The sequence below is a fragment of the Mytilus edulis genome, chromosome 1 (assembly GCF_963676685.1).
Source record: "Mytilus edulis chromosome 1, xbMytEdul2.2, whole genome shotgun sequence".
Taxonomy (NCBI): Eukaryota; Metazoa; Mollusca; class Bivalvia; order Mytilida; family Mytilidae; genus Mytilus; species Mytilus edulis.
The window spans coordinates 83,619,122-83,646,606 of record NC_092344.1 but is presented as its reverse complement, the minus strand read 5'-3'; the positions used below and the strand labels follow the sequence as shown (position 1 = coordinate 83,646,606).

At 31.0% G+C, this 27,485-nt stretch overlaps 1 protein-coding gene across 1 annotated transcript in view; it reads left to right on the top strand.

Moving 5' to 3' along the window:
- The first annotated feature begins 268 nt into the window (after positions 1 to 268).
- Positions 269 to 27,485, top strand: part of LOC139492708 (uncharacterized) — a 35,701-nt gene continuing 8,484 nt past the window's right edge. Inside the window, exons 1-10 of the mRNA XM_071280863.1 lie at positions 269 to 358; positions 16,233 to 16,487; positions 17,250 to 17,479; positions 18,357 to 18,449; positions 19,847 to 19,954; positions 20,811 to 20,912; positions 21,935 to 22,015; positions 23,864 to 23,956; positions 24,662 to 24,796; positions 25,762 to 25,911. Of these exons, the coding sequence (XP_071136964.1) occupies positions 16,397 to 16,487; positions 17,250 to 17,479; positions 18,357 to 18,449; positions 19,847 to 19,954; positions 20,811 to 20,912; positions 21,935 to 22,015; positions 23,864 to 23,956; positions 24,662 to 24,796; positions 25,762 to 25,911 (1,083 nt within the window). The 5' untranslated portion in view covers positions 269 to 358; positions 16,233 to 16,396. The remainder of the gene's footprint in view (positions 359 to 16,232; positions 16,488 to 17,249; positions 17,480 to 18,356; positions 18,450 to 19,846; positions 19,955 to 20,810; positions 20,913 to 21,934; positions 22,016 to 23,863; positions 23,957 to 24,661; positions 24,797 to 25,761; positions 25,912 to 27,485) is intronic.

Genomic DNA, 27,485 nt, shown 5'->3' with positions numbered 1-27,485 from the left:
ATCGGCGACAATGATAGATTATCGGTCGACCATTATAGATGTACGGCGTAAAGTATACTTTACGGTCGACCATCATAGATGGTCGAATTAATGTGACTCGCGCGCAGACAATGATAGTTACTTCTTTGATAATGCATTTACAGTCGACAAGGTGAATTGTTTCGACAATGATAGTTAACGTCGACCAAGTGAATTAAAATACGAGTCGTAAATCCGTAAATTATAAATAAAACCGGAAATACTTGTCGAATGTTAAATCAATTTTGATTGGCGGTCAACTTTTTTCTACTTTCGTTTTTAAACTTAGGATCATGATGATGAAGAAACGGTTTTGAAAAATGATACAATGACTTTAAAGGTGAGTGACAGTTGTTATTACTAACCTTATGTTATTTAAGGACATATTTACTGTTATTTGTAATACTTATATCTTGTAAGTTTTATAGATATATAGGTCTGAATCAAGCGATATAATTTCTAAGTCCGAGATTACGAACCCGGATTCACGTCCAACGACTGTTTTGCCAGACAAGCTGGGACCGGCTCTAGCAGTATTCCTGAAATAACTATAACCAGCATTTACCTTTTGAACCCATCATCCATAGGCATGGCATGTGCCTTAAAATAATAAAATTGAGTTTGTGTGTTGGGGAAGTGGGTTTTGAAGTTCAATAATCGATGTTGGCAATTTATACTAGTGATTTCCAAAATTAAGTAAACGGACAAACTGATCAGCATACTAGACATGTTAGGCATGAAACAGTTTTGTAAATAAATAAAATGCAGGAGAACATAGTCGTTTTTCTAGACCATGCAAATCCAGGTCTGTTCGCCTTATATACATGTTATAGTTCATGTAGATAGATACAGTAATTCATATTTTTAACTATTTGTTAGTATTTTGTAACATGAATTAGTATAGATATATGTATTTTAAAAGTTTCTCATAATTCTTTTAAATAAGAATGGCATAAAGATATTTAAGTGTTTTAATTATTTTGTATGTGGTGAGACTTTAATGAACAGAGGCGAATTTAGGGGGGGGGGGGGGTCTTTCTGAGAAAAAAGTTTGTTGCTTATATAGGGAATCACTGAAGCATGACTGGTACGGGCCCTCTTATACAATCAGTGGGCTTCCACTTATAAAAATTTCTGGATCTGCCACTGATGATATATTGAATTAAATTGTGTTTTAGACAGATATATATATTGGAAATAATAACATTATGTACCTTGATGTATGAAATATTGTAGCAATATTTACTAAAAAAATATATATCAATATCAAATAGAAATTAAAATATTCTGTGTAAAATAAAATGGGTTACAGATTGCTCTAAAAAAATATCACAAGAAAAAATGGGCATCACAGGAATAATCTAGAATGTGTCCATAGTTCACTGATGTACCACTTAATTTAGTTTAAACATATTTTATTGTCGAAAAACATGCACCACCTGCACTTGCATCTTCTATGTTCAGTGGATCAAACCTCTAATTTGTTATTTCTTTTTGGGTATCATCATGATCATGTAAAATAAGGTTAAAATCTTAACAAATAATATCAGTTACACTAATTATGATCATGATGATTGTGGCAAAGTTTGGTTTATTGAGGTCCAGTTGTTGAATTAAGAGTAGATGACTTTTCAAGTAGTTTACAAAAATTATCAACAAATTGCAAAAAATGGCTGTTAAGGACAATTATACCAATCAGATTTTGATTGATTAATAAGGTTATTTTGACTTATCTGCATATCTTGCTTTGCTCTTTATTATTGCTCTTTACAGCATATCTTCATCTTACAAGATTCAAGATTCAAGATTCTTTATTTCTTAAACACCATAAAGATACAATGTCATATAACATAACACAAACACACATGACAAGATGAGATGAAAATATCAAATAATACATGATAAACAGTATAGTAAAAAAAAGTGGTGATTAACCAGGAAGACTCACTTGAAAAGTTAAATTTGCACAGCTTTTTCAACTTATTTTTAATTTTTAACTGAAATAGTTTTTCAAATTTTAGTATGTTACATCTGTGCAAGAAAAAAGTATCCAAATATTGTGCTCGAAAATTTGCCAAAGAACTACACTGCAAAGTGTAATGAAATTCATCACCAATCTCGTTACAATGACATAAGTTACAATATCTAAGGTTTCGCTCAATCTTATTCCATCTACCAGTTTTGATGGGTAACTTATGGTTACCCGTACGAAATCTACAATATGTTATTCTATCTTTCAGATATTCCTCAAATTCAAAATTTTGTTTATACAATTTGTAGGCCAAACCTTTTGGCGAACAGTCAATATCAGCTCTCCATTTCTGTTGAAACTGATCAAATAACTTTTGTTTTAAACTTATACCCAACCACTTAGAATTAAAATTTCCGTGTGACAACCATATATTGCTGTATCCACATTTATCTAATATATCTTTAATGCATTTCAACCAATCTGACCTAAATTGGTTGTCCGAATTTTTTAAGAACACGTATTTGTATAGTATTTTAGCAATCCTGTTATCATCCCCATTAACCATTTTTGACCAAAAATTGACCATACGCAGCTGTATATATAAAGACATGGGATAAATACCAAGTTCACCATAAATCATAAAATTGGGTGTCGACTTCTTAAGGTTTAATAATAATTTACAAAATTTTAGGTGCACTTTTTTTATAATATCAGTATTACTGAAACCCCAAATCTCACACCCATACAGGAGAATTGGCTTCACAATTTAATCAAAAAGATCATATTGTGATTTCACTGACAAGTTGTGCAACCTCCCCTTTTTCAATAGTTCATACATTGCCTTATTTGCTTTTCTAACTAAAATCTTCTTAGCACTCATAAAGCTACCTGTTCTTGAAAAATTCAACCCAAGATATGTCAATTCATTGACTATCTCCAATGCATTTCCGTCATATATAAAGTTAATATTTTGGGGTAATCTACCACCAGAAAAAATTATAATCTTAGTTCTACTTGTGTTAACTTTTAATTTCCAGGTACTGCAATATTCAAAGAATATATCTAATTGCAACTGTAGATCCGATGCATTATCCGAAAATAACACTGTATCATCTGCGTATAATAACACAAACAGTTTTAAGTAGATATCAAACTCATTCTCTATTTCATCAGTAATACAATTTAAACCACATACATTTTTTTCTTCAATAAACTGTTGAAGGTCGTTCAAATACAATGAAAATAAATACATGATATCCAAAATGATTAACCAAAAAAATGCTGAACTTTGCACAGGGTGATACAACCCAGTGGGTTAACCCTGAACCAATTGGCCAAATTCTGACACATTTTATTTAGCTTGATACTGTCTGAATTTACATTGTTATTAAATTTTTGACATAATATAGGTTTCTTTCTGACACAAAATAAATGTGGTAAAACATTTTAAATGATGCATTTTATAATTTAAAACACAAAAGCAATGTTCAATTTTGAACCTATCTTAATATGGCCTAATTTGAAGAAATATGCAATAATTCAGTTTTTGATGAAATTAAACAAACTTTTATTTCGCACCTTTTGGACTTCGATCATGTCAGTGAAGATGAATCTAAAATTATGATCCAATATCTGAATAGATTAATACAAGATGCCCCCCCCCCCCAAAAAAAAAAATTAAAAAAATTAAAGCATTTAAATCAAGCCATTGAATTGGTTCATAAAAGATTTGTATTTTTCTCTATTTCAGATTTCTTGTTGAAGATTACAAAATTGGATGAAAATTGTTAAAAAAATGAATATAAAAAGGCTGTGTTACTAATGTCTACTTAAATGTGAAATAGCTTAACCATGTTAACATTACATTTCAAAATGCTCATATAAATTAAATTCACAAGTTGAATTAAACTAAAGGATTTAAGGCTATTTTTATATAATTTCCAATTTTTCACCAAGTGATATTTTCTTTATATTACTTTTAAATAGTCATTTTTAAAGTTAGGAAATTGTTCATATTCCAATCATGCAAAGGATATATATTTCTTGGCACATTACAGACATTTAAGTACCAAGCCACTTTGACATTTTGTTTTCTTTACAAATATTTGATTATTATAGATATTTATTGAATACATTTTAATTACAAAGTTGCTTCATACATAGTTAAAGAAAAAAGTGGGGGTTTTTGTTCAATGAAAAAATAATCTCATAACTGAATTATGGCTTTTTGTCCAATGACTTATTGTTCGTGACTTTTAGTCTTGTGACTTTCTGTCTAAACTATATTAAGGAATCAAATTTAGATATAAATAAATATATATATATATATATATATAAATATTTTATTTTGCTCGTTATATATCATTTCTATATTTTGACTAATTGAATAGAACATTTTAAAGACTCTTTCTTATGATATTGACTTCTTTTTTCTGAAACACTTGTACCTTATAAAAATTAGTATAAGTATAGTATGATTGCTACATGTGCTAGTGAGACAACTATACACAAAAGTTGAAAAGAAGTGGATATAAGCCTTGATTATTTAATTATGTTTTTTTTTCATTAGATAGTTAATTTAGAACATGTACATGATCTATATTGATATTTCTTTAAATTTGAGCCTTTTATGATTTTTGTTGATTTCTTATGCATTTTATATGAATAATGGTAAATAGTTTATGTAAACATTTTTCAAGATTTATTTACCTAATTGTCTATGGATTTCACATGACAAATTGTGACACTTGAACCTTTCCTCTCTTTTGGATATATCAATATACAAATTGACAAGTCTTTTGTTCTAATCAAAATTGTATTGTCTTAGATACCTGAAAAATAATCCCTCAACCCACCCCCAATACAAGAATGTCATAGTCAACAATACACAGGAAGGCACAAGTATGGCTTCACCTTAATATAAAAGGACAATGTTTTAATATTAGTCATTATTATTATTATCAACAAAGATTCAAGATGCAAAACAGTAAGTAAATCAATACTTTTTTTCAACATTTCAAGTCAAAGCCAAGGTATTATACACATGATGCATGTTATAATGAAAAATGGCATATTTTTTTTTTTAAGACTTAAATAAGTGTGTTTTTTTAATCTTACAGCAGTGAAGTTGTAACTTTATGTTCTTGTTTTCTTAAAAAAAGAAGAAATACATCAAATTTACAAAATTGACTGGATGTTTAATTTGCATGGACCAAAAAAGGTATAAAACTTTCTTATATTAACAGTGACCTATATATATTGAAGCTTAATATTTAACTTCAAGATCCAGCTCTTGACATGTCACTGAAAGAATCAGAACAAAAGTTTCATGGTATACCCAGGTTTTTTTCTCTCGTGATAATAGGCCAAAAAAAGGGGTTAAGACTTAAGATAATGGAAAATCATCCAACATTGGTTAATTTCAACTGAATGGAGAAATAATAAAGTTTTCCATCAATATTTTCCCTTCTTCATGTAATATAGTATAACATTCATGACAGTCATATAAACCCAAATCATATTAAGAAAAAAGTTCTAAAAAAAAATTCTTGAAATTTTTAGCTTTTCAGTACTGTAACATCCTTCACAATAGCAATAGTGACATATTATGTACTTTTTTTTTTTACCATTTCTAAGGTATTTGATTCTTACTGATTGAAATTGATACTTTGAATTTGGCTTTAATTAAAATAGTTAACTATGTTTGAATATATGTTTTTCCTCAATTTTAATATGGTAAAAATTAATTACATTAAAAATATAAAAATGTACAAATTTTATTGAAAACTTGTTAAAATATATGAAATTTTGTTTTATATTCCCTTACAAATAAGGTCAGCTTGAAAACAAAGCCCATAAGAGTTATCTTACAATTTCATATCTTATTCCAAATTTATTTGAAATAAAAGGCCATACTGTGTATTAAAAATTTGATAAATAGATTATTAATATTTATTAAAACAGTATTATAGGGTTATTGCATGAATATTGGGGAATATTGTGCCAAGTAGAATTTTATATTGCTCGAACTTGCAATTGCAAAATATGTTCTACGAGGAATAATATTCTCCAATATTCATGCAATAACCCTTTTATTGTATATATATATAGCAGTATAATATTTAAAAGTAAAAATTGGTTTAAACCAAGATTTTGGTGTTGATGACGTCATGAATTTTGAAATTTATTGCACTCACTAGATGATGGTTATACTTTCTTTGGGAAATATTATATTGCTATGCAATAATAGCAGTTATCATATAGATATATGCATTGCATTAATTAAAGTCATCAATTGAGCAACCAATCATGTGGTACCTACTTAAATATATGTCAGCTTTTGCTTTCATTTGCTGTATGAGCTTGTCTGTTATCCATCATGAATACGTTTTTTTTAAATTAGTTCAACTTATGAGCCATTTTTAACCAAATTTGACTATACTCATTATTGGGTTTTCAGATATGAATTTTAACTATTTTGACATGATTTTTAAAGCTTAAGTAATGATCTAGGTTAGCTTCCCAAAGTATGAATAAAATATTACTTATCTTGAATAAAAATCTTTGTTGGTTTATGGCTTTAATCATAAATGTTAGTATTTATAAAAGAAAATCTTCGATTCAGTAATACAAAATATTTTACAACCCCATCAAAATAGGCCTTTCTCACAAACACAATTTTTTATTTATTAGTCATTAAATTGAAATTGCAGTGGCAAATCCAGGGGGAGGGTTCCAGGGTTGGAAACCCCCCTTTATTAAGGATAATCAATATATTTGCTGGGGACATATAGTTGGACCCTGCCCCCCTCCTTTTGTCCTGGGTTGGGATTGCTGAATCCGCCCCAGAACTGCATATACAGCATTATTTTTTCAAAATATTCATATTTATTAACAAAAATAAAACTTAATTTAAAAAAAAAAATAGTCATCACATAGACTGATCCAGGGGGACCAGGGGGTCTGGGTCTGGTTGGAACCTGCCCCCTCCCCACCCTTTAATTGTGCATCTGTCATTATAGAATGTATTTGTAGGGTCTTCATTGCAGAGGGGCATTAATTAAAGGTTTATCCTTGTCTGTCTGCACTTCTGTCTGTATATACATCCTAAAGTTCCAATTCTCTTCCTTACTTAGTTGGCCTCAACCAAATGCTATGCAACTTTTACACTATGTATATAACCATAATGTACAGAACAATAACTTGTGTCTGTTCTCTTACTTCAGTTGCCTCAACCAACTGTTAAATGAGACTTAGATAATTATTATTTCCACAAAACTCAGATCAAGCACAAACTGGATAGCTTCTATTTCACGTTCTTTAATTATGTCCCTATATAACTTTATATTAAGTGCCATTGGGGGCATTATCTGTGTCCCAGGGACACATTCACCATTTATTATTTACATCATCAATCTTTTTAAAGGCCCCATTGTATCAGAGGGAACATTAAGTGTACCCATGTACTTATGTATGTACAAAGATAGTCCAGGCAATATATATAGCATAAATTTTACCCTAACCATGTAGAAATTGCAACAGAAGATATTTAAGTTTCAATCTTTAGCATTATATCATATATAATATAGAAAATATTAGTTCAACCAGGAACATATATATTAACAGATATACTGTTCCCAGGTTCAACCTAATTGAACTTGAGGCAGACTAAAAAATCTTTTTTTTTAAATTCCAATAGAGATTTGCATTGCAATGGGAGATAACTCAGAAAATGGCAGAAATATCAATAAAAATTGATACAAAATTATAACTCAACAGAATGTATTGATTCTTGATATTTTAACAAACAGCTCTAAAAGTGTTTTAATATCTTTTATCATGCTACAATCTAGATTTCATAATTCATTTAAAATGGACCATTTATTCGATTTTTCAGCATATCAAGGTAAAGAATATTTCAAATTTAATAAGACTTAACATGCTAAATTAGCAAATATTTTTCTTTTTTGTGGTTTGAATTTTTTTAAACAAGGTAGATGCTGAACAAATATAGTTAACAGATATGAACAATACCAAATATTCACATTATTTTTTCAAAATTGGTCCCAACGAAAGCAATAAAATTGCCATTTCTTTAATGAAAAAAGTACCTACCCCCCACCCCCCCCCCCCCCAAAAAAAAGCCCATTGATTCTAAGAAAATTGTGCATAGAAGACTAGGTTTTAGATAGTTCTATGCATTTGTTCAAGAATTGGAATAACATTATTTTTCACCGGTCACTCGTTTATTATGACTTTAAGGTGGTATGGGAGTCTAAAATAAAAATGATAGAATTTGTTCATACTTTACCAAAATGTAGTATCTATTGATATATGTTGAAAAATGTAATAAAAATGATAGGTCACCGTGCATTTTCTCAAGCTACAGGGCGTGACAAAATGAAACATTTTGTATGGATTATACAGGAAAAAACACAATTTTGTGATTAGAAACTAAACAAAATGATAGAATTGTTAAATACTTAAGGAAAAGATAGCTTTCATACAATGCTTTGAGAATATCAAAAGAAAAGATAGGGTCACCGTACGTTTTTTCCGGCTAAAATACAAAATAGGAAAATTCCATGTAGAATCCTTCAGAAAATGCACTGTTTTAGAGTTACCTCCCCTTAAAATGCCCATTTTTTCTTTCTTTCAAACAACCAAAAATATTTATTATTTGCAAATATATCAATATTAATAAGTTATATTCTTATAAATTGGTTCTTTTAAATGAAAATTCACATAAAATATCTGCATTTCTGCATCAAATTTTGCTAACTTGATAGAAAAGCTGGACCTTTGGTTCTCTGTTTTTAACAATCCAAGATGAAGGAAGACACCCATACCACCTTAAAGGTTCTAGAGTTATGAAAAATTGGTGAATGTCTTTTTTTCTTTTCTCTAACTTTAATTTGCCCATACCACATGGTATGATACTTATATGCAGTGCTTATTTCCACAAACAACAGATCAAATTTGAAATTTTGTGTTGTTACTTTTCTAGTAATGTCCCATTATAAATGAAAAAATTGGTAAATTTTCATTTGCATTTTCTATCTTCAGTTTGTCTCCACCAAATGTTATGAAACTTAAATACAATACTGTTTAACATAAATCACAGATCAAGTACAAATTTGAGTTGTGTCACTTTTATTGTCCCTTCCAGAGTAATGGACTTTTTAAACTCTTTGGGTGCTAATTATTACACAAATAATGGTATACCTGAACAGGGTATGTTGACATACCAAATATGAGCACCTGAAATCATGCAAAACAATACACGCTTTGATGGTTAAAACAAAATCAGAAAAAGATTTAAGTTTTTATAATCACAAACAAAAGGTTAATGACTATAAAAGGAAGGTTGTTTTGATTTTGGGAGTTTTGGTCCCAACAGTTTAGGAATAAAGGGCCCAAAGGGTCCAAAATAAAACTTGTTTGATTTTAACAAAAATGGTATATATGGGGTTCTTTAATATGCTGAATCTAATCATGTATTTAGATTTTTAATATTTTGGCCCCCTTATCAAATTGGTCAACATTGAGGTCTAAAGGGTCTAAATTTGAACATTATCTGATTTCATCAAAAATTGAATTTTGGGGTTCTATGATATGCTGAATCTAATTATGTATTTAGATTTTGGATATTGGACCCATAATAGGTAAATGTCTAATTTAATTTTTTTAAGTTAAGCTTAAGTTCTTAGACCACGTTCATTCTGTGTCAGAAATTATGTTGTGTCAACTATTTAATCACATTCCAAATTCAGAGCTGCATCAAGCTGCATCAAGCTGATAAATGTTGTGTCCATACTTGCCCTAACTGTTCCGGGTTTTACCTCTGCAGTCATATAAAGCTGCACCCTGCAGAGCATCTGGTTATAATCTGCAGTAAATCAGACAGATCAAATAATCTAAATTTTATATTTATTACGGTCATATATTGGTATCACATTGCCATCAATGTCCGTGTTGTCCGAAGACACTTACTTTTAGTACAATAACTTTAGTTTAAGATGTGGATCTCTATGAAATTTTTTAAAATACAAGGTTTGAAACTACGAAGAAAGTTTGATATTGGGGCTTATGTTCCAAACAGTTGAAGACTTTGTACTTTATGTAACATTATAGCCACTAGATTGACAACAACATTATGTAACATTGTAATATTTGTCTTGAAATTGTTTATTAATAAATATTGTTTAAACTTAACTAAACAGTTGAAGAATTTAGGGCTTAAAAAGGTATAAATAAGCATTTTTCTAGTTTCCAGACCATCACTTGTGTGTAAGTGTATGGATCTTTATGATACCTAAAAAGGGAGGTTTTCGTTTGATTTTGGGGATTATGGCCCCAACAGTTGAGGAATAAGGTGTCAAATCAATTCTTTTCTAATACTTTGTATAAATTGCTTATTTCTTGACCAATTTCAGTGGGTTTTTTTCTGGAACTTTTGCAGGTTCTTTCATATGCTGATTCTAAACATGTATTAAGATTTTTCGTTATAGGCCAAGCTTTTAAGTTGGTCCATATATGGGTCCAAAATATATTTAACTTTGTTTGATTTCAACAAAAATATATGGATTTCAATGACATGCTGAATCAAACCATGTGTGTAGATTTTTAATTTTTGTGATTCGTTATCACATTGAGGTCAAAAGTGCCAAAAATTATACTTTACTCATTGAACTTTATTTGATTTCATCAACAATTAAATTCTTGCATGGGGTTCTTTGATATGCTGAATCTAACCATATGTCTTTGAACTTAAAAGGTTAATGTCCAATTAAAAAAAATAGGTTCTTAAAACACATTCATTCTGTGTCAGAATTAATCCTATGCTGTGACAAATTCACAAACTGAATTCAGAGGTGTTAGGAATATTCGGAAATTTAAGTAAATATTGACCTTATTGAAAATGTTGAAAAAGGCAGAGTACCGGTATATTGTATTCTCTTGTACAGTTCTTTACTGAATTTAATATTTCAAAGGCTTACTTGTTGACTTTTAATTTGGGAGAATATTAGTTGCATTATTTCTTTAAATTCTAACTTAAAGAAAGAAACTTCACAGATTTTTAGTTCCAATATTAATCTTTGAGGTTGCACTTTGTAAGTTCAGCTGCTTTTGGAGGTATATGATATTCGTAGATATGTAAATTTGTTAATGTACTGGTTCCCAGATATGATCCTTGTATTTCTTCTCATAAAGACATATCTTGAGAATGTTATCAGTACACAAAAACTTGGTAGTGCCTAAAGTTTTTTTTCTTATACAGGAGTTCCAAAAGTTTACGTAGGGGTACTATAGAATTTTAGAATAAGTTAAAAGTCTTAGAAGTTATGACAGGGCAAATAAACGTTGAAAATATTTTGCAAATTCCTATATTTTCACCTTTGAATAAAATAGTAGTGCATATTAACTTTGGTTTCTGGGATATATATATTTTCTCATTTATAACTAACTTCATGGTAAAAGTGTTAAACATTTTGCCACATATGGAGTTTCTTTGGAAAATTACGCTCTCTATATTTACAGAATTACAGTTCAATACCCATGACAAAATAGTATATACCTCACAGAACATAGTAGGTGACACATGTGGTTGAAAATATGTAAATGGGTTAAAAAAATATTCCTTTCAATATGAAATTAAATTAATCCTATATTTCATTGCAGTAAAAATATAGTCATGAAAATATATGTCTTGTGTGTTTCAAATCGTCATTCCTTTTTATTATCGCACTTATTGGCCCAACGTCTGTTGTCTTCAACTTGCACAATCTTCGCATGAAACTAATGGCCCAAATTTAACCAAACTTGGCCATAATCATCATTGTTGTATCTAAAATTGAGAATGGAAATGGGGAATGTGTCAAAGAGACAACATCCCCGACCATAGAAAAAACAACAGCAGAAGGTCACCAACAGATCTTCAATGTAGCAATAAATTCCCACACCCAGAGGCATCCTTCAGCTGGCCCCTAAACAAATATATACTAGTTCAGTGGTAATGAATGCCATACAAATTTCCAAATTGTACACAAGAAACTTAAATTAAAATAATACAAGACTATCAAAGCAGGGTTGGCAAAAACCCGGGTTTTATGAGTATTGCCCAGCCCAGTGGGAAATACTGGGAACACCCGGGTTTTACTGGGTTTTAGTGGGTAATACTGGGCAATACAGGGTAATATGAAATACTGGTCAGAATTTTATAGAGAATTCAGTGATCAAACACAAATGTTATACAATCAAGATATATAAATAACCTTATTTGTTTGTCTGGATTGGTAAAACTGTAAATATAAAGCAAAAATTGTTTTTTTTAAATAAATATAACTCCTTTTAAGGATTAACACTTACATGTAAGAAAAATTATATTTAAATAATGTCTATATGTAATGTCCCTAAGCAAGTAATTATTCAGATTAGAATGCTGATTTGTTTATGTAACAATAATCAGGCCTTACAATTCTATAAGTGTTAATGGCATGACCCCATAGGTTGTTTATTTAGCAATATGAATGTAAAACATTTGAAATTTACAATGCACTAATATATTGCAATGTTTTTTTCCTTTCAAAGTATGGATTAATATTGAAACAATGCTTGGTGAATTAACAAGGTTTCCTTAAATGTGCAAATCTTGTATTCTGTCTACATAGAAAGGAATGAAATTGAATTTTTCTTTATTTTAGAAATGACTGTCAATGGTTATCTGTATAAAAGTATATATTTAGCTGTAATACTATGAAACTACACCAAGATTTTACTATTTTGTGATAAAATAAGCTAAAAAAATCATATTGCCCAGTAATGCCCAGTATTCCCATTTCTGAGAGTATTGCCCAGCCCGGGAAAACCCGTGTTTTCCCACCCGTGAATTCCCAGGCGGGTAATACTTTGCCAACCCTGTATCAAAGGCCAGAGGCTCCTGACTTGGGACAGGTGCATAATGAGGCGAGGTAAACATGTTTGTGAGATCTCAACCGTCCCTTATACCTCTAGCCAGTGTAGAAAAGTCATTAAACGCATAACAATATGCACATTAAAAAATCTAGTATAATAAAATATGTGTTCATTGCCCTGGCCAACCATCCAAGATGGCTGCAATAGCTAAAAATAGAACATAGTTGGTAAAATATAGATTTTTGTTTTTATCTTTGAAACCAAATCATTTATGGCAAATCTGACAAAGTCAATTTGTTTATCAGGTCAATTTCTATCTGCCCTGAACATCTCAAATGAAACAGACTACCGGTTGTTGGGTTACTGCCCCTGATTTTTAATTTTAAGGAAATTTTGCAGATTTTGGTTATAATCTTGAATATTATTATAGATAGAGATAAACTGTAAACAGCAATAATGTTCAGAAAAGTAAGATCTACAAATAAATTAACATGACCAAGAGGAATATTGCCTGTCATGAGGGTTGCTGGTATAAATCATTTTTTTATTCAATATAGGATTTCGCAACTTTATCTTATACTTAATAGAAAAATGAAATAAAAAAATGGGGTCACCGTTCATTTATGCTCACAATCTGCCTTCGAAAGAAGCATTCATTTTACTAAATGTCCTTTTTATATGAACGCAAAAATTTTAATTTTTTGGTCGTATATTGGTACATGTATTACGTTGGCGTCGTCGTCGTCATCGTCGTCCGAATACTTTTGGTTTTCGCACTATAACTTTAGTTTAAGTAAATAGAAATCTATGAAATTTTGAAGCAAGGTTTTTGACCATAAAAGGAAGGTTGGGATTGATTTTGTAAGTTTTGGTCCCAACAGTTTAGGAATTAGGGGCCCAAAAGGGCCCAAATAAGCATTTTCTTGGTTTTCGCACTATAACTTTAGTTAAAGTAAATAGAAATCTATGAAATTTTGACACAATGTTTATGACCACAAAAAGCAGGTTGGGATTGATTTTGGGAGTTTTGGTTTTAACTGTTTAGGAATTAGGGGCCAAAAAAGGGCCCAAATAAGCATTATTCTTGGGTTTTGCACAATTTCTTTAGTATAAGAGAATAGAAATCAATGAAATTTAAACACGATGTTTATGAACACAAAAGGAAGGTTGGGATTGATTTTGGGAGTTGAGATCCAAACATTTTAGGATTTAGGGGCCAAAAAGGGGCCCAAGTAAGCATTTTTCTTGGTTTTCGCACCATAACTTAATTTAGTATAAGTAAATAGAAATCTTTGAAATTTAGTCACCAGGTTTATGACCATAAAAGGAAGGTTGGGATTGATTTTGGGAGTTTTGGTCCCAACAGTTTGGGAATAAGAGGCCCAAAGGGTCAAAAACTAAACTTTGTTTGATTTCATCATAATTGGGGTTCTTTGATATGCCAAATCTAACTGTGTATGTAGATTCTTAATTTTTGGTCCTGTTTTCAAATTGGTCTACATTAAGGTCCAAAGGCTCTAAAATTAAACTTAGTTTGATTTTAACAAAAATTGAATCCTTGGGGTTCTTTGATATGCTGAATCTAAAAATGAACTTAGATTTTTTTATTATTGACCAAGTTTTTAAGTTGGTCCAAATCACAGTCCAAAATTAAACTTTGTATGATTTCATCAAAAATTGAATAATTAGGGTTCTTTGATATGCCAAATCTAACTGTGTATGTAGATTCTTAATTTTTGGTCTCGTTCATAATTGGTCTACATTAAGGTCCAAAGGGTCCAAAATTAAACTAAGTTTGATTTTAACAAAAATTAAATTCTTATGCTGATCTAAACATGTACTTAGATTTTTATACGACCGCAAAATTTGAAAAAAATTTCGTCGTATATTGCTATCACTTTGGCGTCGTCGTCGTCGTCATCTTTGTCGTCGTCGTCCGAATACATTTAGTTTTCGCACTCTAACTTTAGTAAAAGTGAATGGAAATCTATGAAATTTTAACACAAGGTTAATGACCACAAAAGAACGGTTGGGATTGATTTTGGGAGTTTAGGTCCCAACAGTTTAGGAATTAGGGGCCAAAAAGGGACCCAAATAAGCATTTTTCTTGGTTTTCGCACCATAACGTTAGTATAAGTAAATAGAAATCTATGAAATTTAAACACAAGGTTTATGACCATAAAAGGAAGGTTGGGTTTGATTTTGGTAGTTTTGGTCCCAACAGTTTAGGAATAAGGGGCCCAAAGGGTCCAAAATTGAACTTTGTGTGATTTCATCAAAAATTGAATAATTGGGGTTCTTTGATATGCCGATTCTAACTATGTATGTATATTCTTAATTTTTGGTCCCGTTTTCAAATTGGTCTACATTAAGGTCCAAAGGGTCCAAAATTAAACTTAGTTTGATTTTAACAAAAATTGAATCTTTGGGGTTCTTTGATATGCTGAATTTAAAAATGTACTTAGATTTTTAATTATTGGCCTAGTTTTCAAGTTGGTCCAAATGAGGGTCCAAAATTAAACTTTGTTTGATTTCATCAAAAATTGAATAAATGGGGTTCTTTGATATACCAAATCTAACTGTGTATGTAGATTCTTCATTTTTGGTCCTGTTTTCAAATTGGTCTACACTAAAGTCCAAAGGGTCCAAAATTAAACTTAGTCTGATTTTAACAAAAATTGAAATCTTGGGGTTCTTTGATATGCTGAATCCAAAAATGTACTTAGATTTTTTATTATGGGCCCAGTTTTCAAGTTGGTCCAAATCAGGATCTAAAATTATTATATTAAGTATTGTGCAATAGCAAGTCTTTTCAATTGCACAGTATTGCGCAATGGCAAGAAATATCTAATTGCACAATATTGTGAAATAGCAATTTTTTTTTTTAATTGGAGTTATCTTTCTTTGTCCAAAATCAACTTAAATCTTTGTTATATACAATATACAATGTATATTCACTTTTACTACCAACTGATTAATTAAAAATTGTCATGAATCCATCCTTTGTTTAATATGCACATAGACCAAACTTAGCGACACATGCAGGCTCTTTAGAGCTGCTAGTTTGTTTTAATCTCCAACTCGACGTACTTTGCATTTAACATCTTTCTTTTTTGAAGTGTCAACAAAATGTGTAGACATCTTGATCATATATATATATATAGTTATTATATAGCATTTATGCCATAGCACATGCAGAATTGTAACAAATATTTTAATTAGTTCTCAAGCGATATAGTCATTTTGTGCTGAGGCAGTATATCAATTGTATTCAATATATACTAAGTACTTGTAATAGTAAATTAAATGATGTCTTTCTTTTTTTTAGTTCAATACTCAGATGATGACTTCCAAGATACAATACCACAAATAGTCATTCAAGACAGACTGCAGGCAGCTCTTGCTAGTGTGCACACACTTAGAGATTATACAAGACCACACAAAAGACAAAAGACAAAACAGAAACCAGGACCTAAAGCCAAGATTGTAAGGATGAAGTTCTACATGCTACCAGATGGTTGTGACCTACCTAAACTATCAAGAAAAGACCCAGTGATCCAAAGACACCAGAGTATTGGTTATGGTACGTATACTGACATTTGTTACCATTTGACAAGAATAAAAAATATGTCAGAAATTGTTTTATACTAAATTACTAGAATTTGTTACAAAATAATAAGCTATATAAATTTATATTTTATAAATAAAGGAACTAAAAAAGCAGATTAAATTAAGGACTAAACTGCACAACTTAACCAAAGATAATCTTCAACTTTCACCTTAATTGAAGATTTAATTTGTTTATTTTACCCAATGCGGAAAGGAGTGGTAAAATACAAATATAAAGGCCCAACAAGTATTAAATGAAAACAAATCTACAGCTGCCATGATGAATTATTTTGTTTCCAATAGGACAAATTCAGTAATTTTGTTATCTGTGAAAGCTCAATACATACAATACTGTTTTGCTGTTCAATTTTACCCAATTTTGATATTATAAGTAATATTTATATCATTCAATGATTATTATTTTTTAATCCTTTTTCGCTTATATATTTTCTTCAAATGTTATTTAATTCGTTCTGAAGCATAAGAAGCTTTAAAATGCTCCTTATTTACATTCGTTAATTATCTTGTATCTGAATCTTGGTCTACATAAACTGGGGGTTTTTATGTCGAAAATTGAGAATATCTGGCAGTTAATAAATAAGTTGGTTGTAACAAGAACAGTCAATTTTGTGCATTACTGTAATTTTTCTAAAAGTAGATATGTTGTGATTATACTGGTTGACAATAATAGCTCGTCATATTATAATTGATTGTAACTTAAGATTATGTTTTATAGGGTACCCCTTAACCCATTATGAAGACTTCAAAGGAAAGAGCATGCCAATTCAACTAGATTTAAGCCAAGGGGACTTCAAAGAGAAGATCCGCAGCCTGTACACAAGACTAGCCAACAAAGACTTTGAAATCTTCACTGTTAGTCAGCAAAGAGAGTTAGCAGCAGCTCCCTTCAACCCACCATTTTATAAAGAACAGAAGTACCAAGGAACCGTCATTATTAAGATTCTGGTTTGTATTTTTTCAATATTAATTATTTTTCTCAATACTGGGTACCCATATTATAAAGGCAGAATTTTTCAGAAGAATGAGATAAATTAATCTGGTTTAAGTGCCCTTGATTGACATATTTTTCTAGAATCTGTCTGCTTTTGTTTATCTTCAAAATCATTCCTTTAATTTTTTTCTGTTAGTTGGATTTAACCTGACTTATAATTAGCATAAAAATGAACTGCTGTGGTTTTAATTATAAATTAAAAAAAAAAATCATAAATTATTTGCTATTTTAAAGGTATGGTGTAAATACATCATTTTAGATACAGAAATATTATAACAATCAAACTTTTAAAATTATAAACTCTAACACAGCTGTAATGAAAATTGGAATTCAACATCTTATTTCAACATTATTCAACCCTTGTTCAATATAACTTTTATTTAACTACGGAGGGAACCACCATTTTGAATTGTTTGAATCAACAAATGTTCAATTTCTACACTTCACAAGTAAAACTGCCTTTGTGACCATCAAATCTACAATTGACAGTGGCAACTCTCCAACTACAGTTCTGTTATTCCTTAAATGTTAAATTATGATATTCTGAACAAATGACCTTTTTCATAAATCTTGTCTGCAAATGAACTCACATCACAATGATATCTATTTTCATTTTTATTTGGACAAGTAGAAAACTTAAGCTGACAAAAATAGTCTTTTGCCAATATTAATCTGCTGTTTCCATTTTACCACTTTATCAAACACTTAATTAGTTTATAAGTTCATGTAATAACCACATTGATTGTCATGTTTGGTATGATCCTGTCATTTTTCTTAATATATACCTCTTATTATAAATAACAAAATATTGAAAATCTTTAATTCTTACAGGATGTAGTTGTTCAACCTCAAGTCCCTATTGATACAGAAACAGACATGACAGCAGACAGCATGAATTCTCTACCAGACTTACCTCCTATTCAAGTATGTAATTAAGCTGACTTCTGTTTCAAATATTGTTTCATGAGGGTGGTAAAGGGTTATTTTCCCTCAACCTTTTTGGCCTTTTTATTTCACATGTTTGTGTTTTGCCGTTTATTTCTCATGTTCTCCTTTATAGACATAGGAAGATGTTGTATGAGTGCCAAAGAGACAACTCTCTATCCAAATAAAAATTTAAAAAAGTAAACCATTAATGGTCATGGTACAGCCTTCAACACAGAGTTTGAACAACAAGCTATAAAGGGTCCCAAAAATTACAAGTGTAAAACCATTCAACCGGAAAACCAAAGGTCTAACCTATATAAAAAGGCTAGAAACATGTATAAATTACATAAACAAAAGACAAGTGTTTCTCGTTCAGATAATCTTAATTTCCCGTGCTTGTCCCGCATTTTCCATATTTAGGGCCAACTTTTACCACCCTCTAACATTAGTCATCAGAGTCTAAAAATATGCAAGACTACTTCACACATTATTTAAAATATTAGATTTATCATGTGTGAAAAAGTAAAATTATTTTAAAACATTTTTTTTCATTTAAAATTGCAAAAAAGGTCTTCCTTGTCAATTTTGATTATGATGCTTGAGCAAGCATTTATACAAACAAAGACAGCAATCCAATCGGCAATCAAAACTTTATACTACTAGCCTTGGGAAAATAGCTCTACAATTTTTATACGACCGCAAAATTTGAACACGATGTTTATGAACACAAAAGTAAGGTTGGGATTGATTTTGGGAGTTTAGGTCCCAACAGTTTAGGAATAAGGGGCCAAAAAGGGACCCAAATAAGCATTTTTCTTGGTTTTTGCACCATAACGTTAGTATAAGTAAATAGAAACCTATGAAATTTAAACACAAGGTTTATGACCATAAAAGGAAGGTTTGTATTGATTTTGGGAGTTTTGGTCCCAACAGTTTAGGAATAAGGGGCCCATAAATAAAAAGAAAATTTCTTCAAACATTTTTTTGAGAGGATTTATATTCAACAGCATAGTGAATTGCTCTAAGAGAAAACAAAAAATTAAAGTTCATTAGAACACATTCATTCTGTGTCAGAAACCTATGCTGTGTCAACTATTTAATCACAATCCAAATTTAGAGCTGAATCCAGCTTGAATGTTGTGTCCATACTTGTCCCAACCGATCAGGGTTCAACCTCTGCGGTCGTATAAAGCTACGCCCTGCGGGGCATCTGGTTCTTTAATGTCTTGCTCAAATCAAGATTTGCTGTAATCTAAATTCATCTGGTTAAATGATTTCAAAATTATTTGTAATGAGCAATAAAAGTGGTCTTCACAAAGAAAAGTTTGAAAATTTAATGATTACCTTATTGTATATTATGTATGTTTTATATGATTTGAAATTTTATTTTACAGAGAAACAACCCAAACCCAAGAACTCCACGTGCCTCCACACAAGCAACTGCAACAACACCAGCAGCCACAGTGACAACTGCTAACCAGACACAATCTGGAATCAATTTGGTAATTAGCAAATTTAACTGGATATATAATGTATGAAAAAACAGAGGTTAACAGTTCCCTTTGAGCAGAAAGTGCAATATTTAAAGACTATATATGTCAAACATTTTTTTGGACATTTTCTTTTTCTTTTTCCTAGAATGGAAAATTATCAACTTCACATTGTTAATGCGTTTGGGATGTGACAGAAAAAAGAGACATTTTTATTAGTTTGAATATGTGAAAACAAGTTGATCTTGTTATTAACACAAATCATTTTATTTGCCTGACAAGGCCCTATGCACAACACCTGTTTTTATTTATTTTTTAACTTTATATATATGTCATGTAAAAGACTGGCTTGAAAAATATAATGGGTCTTAGTGAACATCATTTGTGTGTTATGGGGCATTGTCACTTCTGTTCCAATGTTGTAAGAAAAATAATTAAACAAAAAATTGCTATATTGCACAAATTTATTGTCAAAATAAATTCTCATAATTGACAATCAGCACTGCTGTCAATTAGGGATTGTGATTAAGTACTTAATACCAAAACAAACTTTATTTCGATTTTATCCTGCACAATGACGATCACTAAGTTGCTTGGTGAATGGTAATATAATAGTGCACGGATACTGGCGATCCCCTCTTTCTGAAAGTTGTCTATTCATTTAGTATCACTTAACTCAACATGTTTGAATATATTGGTTTTCTTGAGTTGTTAATATCAGAAATAAATAAATAATGTAATTTAACAATTATCTATTTTCCAAGAAATTTTTTATAACAATGCTTATTTGATATGACATAGGAAATATATTGATTTTGTATTATTCAAGTGTTATGGACATGGTTTTTATCATAATTTTTTTTTGCAGAACACAGTACAGAATAGACCAAGAACTCCACAAAGTTTAACTTCTACTCCTTCAGCTTCATCAGTGTTACCAGATGAATGGATTTCATCTGGCACACCATTGGTAATTATTTTTTTTTACAATATGTTTAGATGCAAATCCCTCCCCCCTCTCCCACAGGAACTGGTTGTTAAGGTTTACCCATGTCCTTCTGTCTGTACAGCTGTACATCCAAAAATTGTTTCTGTTCCTTTACTTTAGTTAGCCTCAACCAAATATTAGGAATTTTATGCAAAATCCTTATTTCCAGAAAACATAGATTAGGTTCAAATTTTGATAATGTCTTTTCTTGTTCATGAGTTATGCCCATTTGTTAAGACAAATTGATGAATTCATCGTTTCCTATTTCTAAATGTTAATTGCATTATTCAAATGATATGAAGAATGCTAATTACCACAAAACACAGACCAAATTTAAATTTGATTGGTTTCTCTGTATTTGTCTTGAGTTATGACCCTAATATACAAACAATAAAGGCCTCATATGTGCCATTATTTGGACACATTCTCCATTTGCTTTAAAACAGCAATTTGAAAATTGTTTCTGCTGTTTCAGATAATTATAAGCTTTGATTAGTTTTATTTTTATATATTACTTTGAATAATACAAAGTCCATGATATTCTTTCATTATATGATGTTGGCATATATATTCTGAATATCAAATCTATGTTGAAATATGGAAACAATCCAATTGAGAAATTGATGAATTTTGACCTTAAAATTGTTCATTTGGAAACTGCATTTCATGTCATATGAATGGACATATAGGGATCTGAGTTGTCATTTTCTCAACAATAAAATATAGCACACTCTTTATATTTGGCTCAAAGCTTTATCCAGCTTTGCTTTACTGTGTAAAGTGATTTCATTGCCTTCACTTATCATCTTTAGTGTTACTTATTGTTGGGGTGAAAAAGGGTTTGCATCATACCCAAAATCTTACTTTCCAATGCTAAATAGTGCAAGATGATTTATTTGACATTAAAGATCTGTGTTGATTTGAATTTGGCATGTTCCTTTAAGTTCACTAAAACTTAATTAAAAGTATTAAATTCCTTATACATGTTAGAAACTCATTTTCAGATCTCAGCAAATCCCCGGTCAAGACTTATCATGGAGCAGGATATAGATTTTGCCGCTTCCCTTGCTATAGACAGAGAAAAGGTAAGTTATCTATATTGCCAATGTATGTAAAAAATCTGATTTTTAAAGTTATATCTGCCATCACATCAGTAATTTCAGGGATCTCCATGGCCTGTTTAACGATGGAGCCCCGCCATCGTTCAAATGACTTGCGCCATCGTCAAATGACTCGCGCCATCGTTAAATTGTCTTGCGCCATCGTTAAATTGTCTTCCGCCATCGTTCAAAACTTCATCGTTTTTTGTAGCCCGACGCCATTTTTTTATCAATTATAATCAAATGCATGTAATTGCATAACCCTTAGGCTTTTTATGTTATAATCCAATACAGTTCTAACGCCTGAGGGATATCCGGATTAAGATCGCTAATTACTTGTACCTGAGCTTGTACAGGTAGATCAACAAACCAGACAGGAGAATACTATCTGAGGATAGACGATCCATTTGTCGAAGTAATCAACTAAGTTTCAGCAAATGATTATGATCATTTAGATTAAATAAATAAATTAATAAATTAATCCAGTTACAAAGAAAACAGTTTAACAAGTCGAACACATGCTTTATTTTGACTTATGCAATCAGCATCCCCCTTTTTTAAGAAGTACAAAACAAGACGCAAAACAGTAAATATTATTTCATCGCAAATAACTCGAGTACTGCTGTAACGATAATTTAGAATTACTTTAAAAGTTTAAAAGTAAAAACTTAAATATTTCCTGTAAAGAAATATCGTATCTAAATTCCGAATTCATTTCGTATATTACAATCAAATTGATACATCCGCGTTTCCGGCTTCTATTCAGACTCGAAAGATGCATGTTGCACAGCATCAATTTTTCCAGATAAAGTCATTAAAAACCTTTTCATTTGTCAACGTTTGCTTTACAAATCTCTTTAACCTTTTACATAACTCGTACGAATTGTTTTGTTGTAGCTGCAAATCAGCCATACCGGTAATGGGCTCTGAATTTGACAGTGTCCACGAAAAATAAGCTCCACATCAGATGATTTTTAACCCCCATAACAATTACCAAAAATAAAAGAAATCTGCATGGGGACCTTCATGACAGCTTTTGGTCATTCTCGAACTAAGGGGGGACCATGAAGACTTGGCATTTGAATGGTTAAAAACGGCAATAAATGAAAATACTGATACTTCTAATTCTATAATGAAAATTCAAATAAATATAATTTAAATAAGCAATGAATTAGCATGTTCACCATTCCTTGTATGGAGGGATAAAATACTTCCGATCGCGCTACACTGTACAGCGTAGACAAGGTTTGTAATGGTGAAAGTTCCTCCATGGTTCAATTTTCATCCATGGAGATCCCTGAATTTATCATTAGGATAGTTAAAAGGATATGGGTATCTTAAGAGTAGTTTGTGACTTTGATGCTTTTAAAGAATTTTAGGAGCTTTAGTAGTTCATGTAGTTGCCTTGTTTGGTAAATCTTTTTTGGGGAGGGACTGTTGTTAAACGAATGTCAGTTACTCACACTTAAATTTCAAACTCCTGGTCTATTTGTCTGTTAGGTCACCAGTTATCTAACAGTTATCTTGGCTTAGATTTAGCTTAGCACAACATTGTACGCAGTATTGTTAAGTTATGTTATACATATTATTGAATGATAACAAACTTATATGATATCTCGAAAATTGAACTCAGAAATACATATAAAAACCATTAAATAGGTACATGATACAAAATGAACTTATTGACCTTTTTTACTAATTTCTTCACAATTTTAAAGTTCTCATTGATTTTTAGCTTTCTTACCTTAAAATTACCAGTCATTTGAAGATGGTTACAACCCTATGTATTTATGTCCAGAATATTTTCATAATTTTTTTGTATTTTCTCTATAGGAAGACTCCAGACAACAAGCAAGAGTACGCAGAATTTTACAAAGGACAGAAAGACAGCGTCTGAGGGATACAAGGAAGGAAGAACTGGAGAAGGTATGTTCCTCCTTTTCTTAAATACCAAATGTTTAATAACTGGTTATGTAGTCAAAATATTTCAATGTAATGGTTTCTTTTCCTTTCTGAAAAGCTTTACAAGTATTGGTAGGAGGTTATTTGCTAATATGTACCGTTAGATAACCATATACTAGACTAAGTATGATTTGGGACAAGAATGTCACTTTGATCATGGAAATCTTGTCATTCCCTTTTCGAAAATCTATGTAAGCTATGGAAATAGAATTATTATCCTTGTCATATCTTTTAAGATGTTCTTAATAATGTCAAAGAAATAATACATTTACATATACATTAGTAGGTTCACAAATATATATCTGGCAGAAAAGTAGTTTCATTTATCAAACATTACATGACTGCCCAAATTGTTGTAAATCTGCCTTTTCGTTTAGTGTAGCTGAATGCACATCTGACATTAATATCAAATTTCTTAGAGCCAACACTTTATCAATTCTATGCTTACATTAAGATTTTAATTAAGATGATTTGGTGATTTTTTTACAAAAAATGTTGTTTTTGTCCTATTCTAGATGTCATTGTCAGTGTTTTAAAAAATAATGTTCTATTTCACTTTCTGTCACTCACTTAGACAACAGCATCAAAGCTTGTTGAACCGAATTTTGGATACCAAATAATATTTCATTTTCATGAAAGTGATTTAAATGTAAATAATATTATTTGTAGATTCATCTTGAGGTTATAGAGGAAATTTCCCAGTTGAGACAACAGTCAACAGTTGATGACCTTGTTACTATTGTGCTAGTTCTCCCAGATCAGAAAGAAATCAGAAAAACAGTTTCAAAGCAGACAAAATCTGAGGTACTATTTCTAAATATATAATGGTAGCCTTTTATAAATATTAAATTTTTGGCTATGTGTAGCCATGTCTCAAAAAGTTAATAGGTTGGGTGATCTTGATTGCTAGTGAAACAATTACAAAAACAAAATGTTGAAATTTAGGCAAATATAGGTAATAAACATAACACTACTGTGTAGTAATTCTATAAAATGATCATCATTGAAGAACAAAATCGAATGCAGATGTCTGGTTTTAGTATAGGTGTACTTAGAATGCAAAATTATTGTATAATATTAAATACATCTTCTATAACAATAATACAAACAAAATCTAAATAATTATTCTTTATAATTAATCCCCAAAAAATATACAATAAGAATCATGAATAGCTTTTGGTTTTGTTACATGATAACATATATATAAATGGTAAAAAATGGCAAGGAAGATTATTGAACTAACTTATCTTAATGCTAGCACAGGATGAATTCTTTTACAAACGACCAACAGTTGCAGTAGCATCTTTAGACATGCTGTTTCCTCTTTGCTAATTATAGATTTGTATACACCTGCCATATCAAAGAGAATTTAAGTGTTTGTTACCCTTGTCTTTTTACAGCTTTAGAGTTATGCCCTTTTACAAATGGAATAATTTGTTAATTTTTCGTTTCTGTTCTCTTACATAAGTTTGCCCCTACTCAATGTTATGAAACTTATAAACAATGCTTATTAACATCAATTACTAATTTGATAAAGTCCCTTTTACAGTTCTTGAGTTGTGTTCCTATATTATGCAAGCCTGGGTATCTTCTGCCTCCCATGAACACACTCCCCATTTATTTTCTAGATGTTAAGAATTCAGCTCCCCTAAACACATATAACAGGTGTTTTCTTCATTCAGTTGGTCTTTAACTAGATTTTTTGGCATAAAGTTAATTTTTCAATATGTAGGATTCAAAATTATACTAAGGTATTATTTTATTTTCAGACTCTACATCTTTATGTTGAAGCAACAACAGAGATAGTGTCAGCAAAATTGATTTATTGTGGTCAGGTGCTAGGAAGACAACAACAACCACTTGCTAGTTTTGGCATCACTGGTAGCTGTCGTATGAATGTAGAAGAAGCAGTTTTAGAGGTAATTGATATGTTACTTATGAAGACTGAGGTCGGGCAACTGTGATCTGACAATATTTACATTCACTTTTTCCTGGATTTTCCCCAAATTTTCATGTTAAAAAATTATGTCTCTAAAATAAAAATGAGGGAAACTATTAAAAGTTATATGATTCGCTATTGACCCCCTATGGATCCAAAGAGTGCTAGTAAAATGCGTTGGGGTGAAGCCAGAGGCTGAAACCCCATTGGTTTTTGGAAAGTTTGCTATAGCTTGCTATAGCAATAAACTTTCTTAAGGCATCAACCTATTTTTGTATAGGGCAACAAAACAAATTCAATGAAATAAAGTGGGAGTCCCTTTGGGTCAGCCCCACCCCCTCATGTATGAGAACTTGTAAACGGTCGAGATCCCCACCCCTAAACCATATTTATTTTTGTATAGGGCAACAAAACAAATCAAATGAAATAAAGTGGGTGTCCCTTTGGGTCAGCCCAACCCCCTCATGTCTAAGAACTTGTAAACGGTCGAGATCCCCACCCCTAATCCATATATATTTTTGTATAGGGCAACAAAACAAAACCAATGAAATATAGTGGGAGTACCTCTGAGTCATCCCCAACCCCTCATGTTTTGAGATCTCAAACCCTTAATCATAAATATTCTTGTATTGGACAATGAAACGAATAAAGTAAAATATAATTAAGTCCCTCTGTGTAACCCCACCCCATCCTGTTTTGAGAACTTGTAAACAGTCAAGATCCACCCCCTTTTCGAAAACTTGAAAACTGTTGAAATCCCCACACTGAAACAACATATATTCTTGTACGGCATAATAAAAAAAATCAGATGAAATAAAAGGCTAGTCCCCTAGGGCCACTCTTACCTTACCTCCTGTCTATTTGAGAACTTGTAAACTGTCTAGATCCCCACCCCCAAATCATGAATATCACTTTACTAGACCAGACCAATTTGTATTGGACTTTGCTTAATGTCAGGCGACCCGTGGGAATGACTAATTTTGAGAGCTTTATTTGGGAGACTTCGTAGCAGCACACTATATATTTGAAATATTACAATCTACCGTTGCAAACTTTCCACAGGTGCTATCCAGCACTTTGATTATTCACCCTCTATGAACCGTAGGGGGTCAGTAGCTAGCTAACCTTATAACAAATTTATTGCACACTGGACTCGTTCTACTGAACAACACAGCAACATTAATAGATGATGTCCCTATTAACAGTAGACGTGATGTCATGAAACCCCTATGAATCTATAAAGGTCATCAAGTGACTGCTTTAAACCAATCAAAACGTGATAATTTACCAGCGGTGCAATAATTTAGAATAGTTAACCAAGAAATTGACACATAAAAATAGGGAGATGTGGTATAATTGCCTTTAAACCAGCTATCCACCAAATTTCAATTGAAGTGAATGTAAGCAATTCTTTGCGACACTATGGCCTTCGACAATGAGAAAAACACTACCATACTGTATGAATTGGCTCTAAAAGTCCTTGAATTTTACCACATTTGTGCAGTAGTATATTTATACAACAGACCAAAACCAGAAAAAAACATATTTTAGTAA